Source organism: Cebus imitator, unplaced genomic scaffold (assembly GCF_001604975.1).
Source record: "Cebus imitator isolate Cc_AM_T3 unplaced genomic scaffold, Cebus_imitator-1.0 Scaffold322, whole genome shotgun sequence".
NCBI lineage: Eukaryota > Metazoa > Chordata > Mammalia > Primates > Cebidae > Cebus > Cebus imitator.
In genome coordinates, this window is record NW_016107637.1 from 106,053 (window position 1) to 110,690 (window position 4,638).

At 41.1% G+C, this 4,638-nt stretch overlaps 1 protein-coding gene across 3 annotated transcripts in view; it reads left to right on the forward strand.

The window, feature by feature from the left end:
- Nucleotides 1–4,638, forward strand: part of SCP2 (sterol carrier protein 2) — a 97,123-nt gene that overhangs the window by 5,340 nt on the left and 87,145 nt on the right. For 2 of the 3 annotated variants that reach the window (XM_017504385.2, XM_017504383.2), the window contains exon 3: nucleotides 2,552–2,683. The exons of the other annotated variant lie outside the window; for it this stretch is intronic. In XM_017504385.2, the coding sequence (XP_017359874.1) occupies nucleotides 2,596–2,683 (88 nt within the window). In that variant the 5' untranslated portion in view covers nucleotides 2,552–2,595. The remainder of the gene's footprint in view (nucleotides 1–2,551; nucleotides 2,684–4,638) is intronic. 3 annotated transcript variants of the gene reach the window in all.

The following is a 4,638-nucleotide window of genomic DNA, read 5'->3' on the forward strand; positions in this document are numbered from 1 at the left end:
CTTATTTACCACGGAAAAAAAAAAAAAAAAAAAAGAAAAGAAACAGTCCTTTAAATCAATAACAATTAGTTGCCAATTTTTTGAAATCATAGTGGATGAAGGTAGTCTAGGTTGCAGGGCTCCCATAGGTTGTATAGCTGCATTAATTGCTCTAAGATCTGTTACCATTCTCCATTTTCCAGCTTTCTTTTTATTACAAAAACAGGAGAGTTTCAAGGTGAAAATGTGGGAGCTCTATGTCCCTTTTCTAATTGCTCAGCAACTAAGTTTTCTAAAGCCTCCAGTTTTTCCTTTGTAAGCTGCCATTGTTCTATCTAAATTGGTTTATTATTTAACCATTTTAAAGCTATTGGTTTGGATGCTTAACAGTGGCCGCCATTAAAAATGATATCCTAGACCATGTCGAGAGTTTTGTTCCTTTACTTCTAAAGGTTCCTTTGGGCCCTGCAAATTTTTTCCTGATCCCATCCTAGGCACATAGCCATGTCCTGCATCATTTGTTGACTTTGAGAGCTACACGATTGTTTGGGTATTAAAACTTTGACTCAGGGATCCTGGGCCATATTAGCTAATTGCTTGTTTAAATTCCTTTAGGAGTTTAAATGGAAAAGGCTCAAATGTTACCTGAAACTGTCCTTGTTGACTTGAGAAGTGTATTATAACAGGAAACTGCCCTGACTCCAAATCTCCGTCCTTATGAGCCTGCTGAATTCCAGCCTGAATAGACCCAATTACTGCTGTTGTGGAAGGCTTATATACAGCCACCGGAGTGGCAAGTTTCGCTTTTGAAACAACTTCTAAGTCTTCCAACTGGGGAATATGAGGCGGGTCTGGCCATTCTTTAGTAGAATACTGAGGAGGAGCGGACAGATAGACTCTTTCCTCTTCCTCACCTAATTTTTCACTCTTCTGGTCTGAACTGGCTTTCATTTCTTCCTTCCAATTTTATATTCCCCTCCTTCCTCTGAATCTTCCACCTCCTCATCTGTTTGAAATGGTTCTAGGGCGGAACGCACCATTGTCCAAACTGACCATATTGGAATGGGAATATCCTCAGCTCCTTCTTTGTATGCCTTTTTTAGAATAGAACCTACTTTTCCCCATACTTCTGTGTCCACAGTTCCCTGCTCAGGGAACCAAGGACAATATTTCTCTGCAGCATCAAAAAGCTGTGTCAATTGGCTGGTACTAACTTTAACTCCCCCTCTTCTAAGTAAATGCTGAAGCAAACTGAGATGAGCTTTTCCTTTACTTGAACCTTGTCCCATTGTTACCCTGATGCTTCCAAACTCCCCCTAACTTAATTGGAAGATTTTTTGAAGAGTTCTTGGGTGTCCTTCAGCGTAGATTAGCTTCTCCTTTTCTCTGTTGCTCAGGCGACCCTTCGTCCTGGTTTTGAGCCCCATGGATGGGTGCCACTTGCCAAGACCAGCTTGGTCATAGAGACCCCAACCCAGGTGGCACTGAAGGAATAAGAGTCAGACACAGAGAGAGTACAAAGGTGGGCTCAGGGGCCTGACAGTATTCCCAGCTGAGAGCCAAGAGCAGACTCTGACCCACATATTTATTCTTTACATTCCGGTGATAAGTTTAATAAGCTAATGCTGTGTGTTCTTTCATAGATTAAAGGTAAACTAACCAGGCAGCTAGTGTATTTTCACTGTAGGTTAAACTAGAAAGCATTCTTTACAAGGGAACAATGGAGGCAGAGTCACATATCCTGTGTTTAAAGAACTGGTTCATCTGGTGTGAGACATATTTATATTATTTACTGTCTTAGAATGCCCTGAACAGTTTTCAGCTTGAGGGCTGGCTCAGTTTTCCTTGCTGCCACTCTCAGTAAACAATAAAATCCCTCACACATGCCTGGACTTGTTATCAGCACCTGTCTATGATTTTTTATTTCCTTGAGATATCAAGATATCAAGAGATTCTAGAAAGGGAACATACTGGGTTAAAGGGATGCAGAATACATTGATTATAAAGCAGATCCCTGACTTTACTGATTTTGTTGAAGACTCCTGCAGAGTGGTCTCGACCTTCAGATATTCCCATCACATTGCTCCAGCGTGTCTACCTTGGGTGATCATGTTACTTGGAAAAGGAAGTCACATGTGTATTTAACGTGGATCATGTTTTCCTGGAATGCCCTGGCATGCAGGGTCTCTTAAACTTTTTGAAGTTGTGGAATCTTTATATGAAAAATAAATCATGGCCTTTAATCACTGGCATAGGTTTAAAGATTTATATCTGACAGAAATATTGCTTCATCATACAGCCTTAGCCAGATGGAATTGTTTTCTGTTAACTGATCATTTCTTTACTTCCCTACCTCTGCATTATGTAAAGAAAGTGCACATATATTCTTTGTTTTTAGGCCTTGTTGCAGAGTAAATGATGGTTAGTGCTAAAACTGTTTCTAAGATATGTACTGTCCTGCACATGTTGTATGCTAGGCAAAGGTATAATATTGAAAAAACCCATAATGTAGTATTATATTGTATTGCAGCACCATAATTCTCCATATTAAAATTTTTGTTTTTCTATTCAGGTGACTCTACCTGTGGGCAGAGGGCTATCTATCACAGTTTGGGAATGACTGGAATTCCTATAATCAATGTCAACAATAACTGTTCTACTGGTTCTACTGCTTTGTTTATAGCCCGCCAGCTGATTCAGGGTGGTAAGGAGTGCTTGTCTAGGGTACTTTAATAAGTGTGGGATGATTGCCCTATTTTAATCATTTAATCACGTGATCATCAGAGGAATTGTTTTATAATGTATTTATTTTAAAAAAGGCTTTATCAGGCTGGGTGTGGTGCCTTATGCCTGTAATCCCAGCACTTTGGGAGGCCGAGGCAGGTGGATTGTTTGAGCTCTTGAGTTCAAGACCAGCTTGGGCAATGTAACGAAACCCTGTCTCTACAAAAAATACAAAAATTTGCCAAGTGTGGTGGCGTGCACCTGTAGTTCCAGCTACCTAAGAGGCTGAGGTGTGAGGATGGCTTGAGCCTGGGAGGCGGAGATTGCAGTGAGCCAAGATGGCACCACTGCACTCCAGCTTGGGCGATAGAGCCAAACCTTGTCTCAACCCCCACCCCCCCTCACAAGGCTTTATCAGCCAGGCATGGTGGCTCACACCAGTAATCCCAACACTTTGGGGGGCCAAGGCAAGAACATCACTTGAGCCCAGGAGTTCAAGACCAGCCTGAGCAATGTAGTTAGACTCTGTGTCTACACAAAATTAAAAAAAATTAGCCAGGTGTGGTGGCATGTGTCCCAGCTACTTGGGAGGCTGAGGCTGGAGGATCTATGAATGTACCATTGCACACTAACCTGGGCAACAAAGCGAGAATCTGTGTCTAAAACAACACAATTAATTAATTAAAGTAAAATAAAATTTAAAAGGCGTTGTGAGGTATAATTTATAGATTATAAAACTCACCCTTTTAAAGTGTACCATTCACTGTTTTTTTAATATATTCACAGAATTATATACCTATCACCACTATGTGATATTAGAACTTTTTTTTTTTGAGAGGAAGTCTCACTCTCTTGCCCAGACTGGAGTATAGTAGTATGACCCGGGCTCACCGAAATCTCCGCCTCCCAGGTTCAAATGATTCTGTCTCAGCCTCCTGAGTAGTTGTGATTACAGGTACCCACCACCATGCCCGGCTAATTTTTTTGTTTTTTAATAGAGACAGGGTTTCACCATGTTAGCCAGGCTGGTCTCAAACTCCTGACCTCAAGTGATCTGCCTGCCTTGGCCTCCCAAAGTGCTGGGGTTACAGGTGTTAGCCACTACACCTGGTCATATTAGAACATTTTTATCACCACAAAAAGAAACCCTGTACCCATTAGCGGTCATTCTCCATTTTCTCCCCCCTCAGTCCCTAGAAACCACTAATTTAGTTTTTCTCTTTGTGGGTTTTTTTGTATTATGAATATTTATGTAAATGGAATCATACAATACATGGCCTTTTGTGGTTTATTTCACTTAACACGATGTTTTCAAAGTTTATTCATGTTGTAACATATATCAGTACTTCATTCCTTTTCATGGCCAAGTAATATTCCATTGTATGGATATATCATATTAAAAAATAGATGGACTATTTTTTAAATGTACAAGAAAAATAAAAAATAAATAAAATCAATAGAAATGAGGTCTTGCTATGTTGCTCAGGTTGGTCTTAAATGAATGGCTTTAAGTGATCTTCCTGCTTTGGCCCCCCAAAGTGAAAGTGCTAGGATGGCTATACCACATTTCTTCTACCTGTTTATCAGTTGATGGACACTGTTGTTTGCATTTTTTTTTTTTTGGTTTCCGTCAGTTAATGGGTTGTTTCTATTTTTTGGCTGTTATGAATAATGCTGCCATAGTGGGCATGGTGGCTGACACCCGTAATCCTAGCTTCTTGTGAGGCTGAGGCGAGAGGATCACTTGAGCCCAGGAGATTGAGGCTGTGGTTTGCTATGATTGTGTCATCACACTCCAGACTAGGAAACAGAGCAAGACACCATCTTTTAAAAATGGGGGTGGGGAGCCGGGCGCGGTGGCTCAAGCCTGTAATCCCAGCACTTTGGGAGGCCGAGGCGGGTGGATCACGAGGTCAAGAGATCGAGACCATCCTG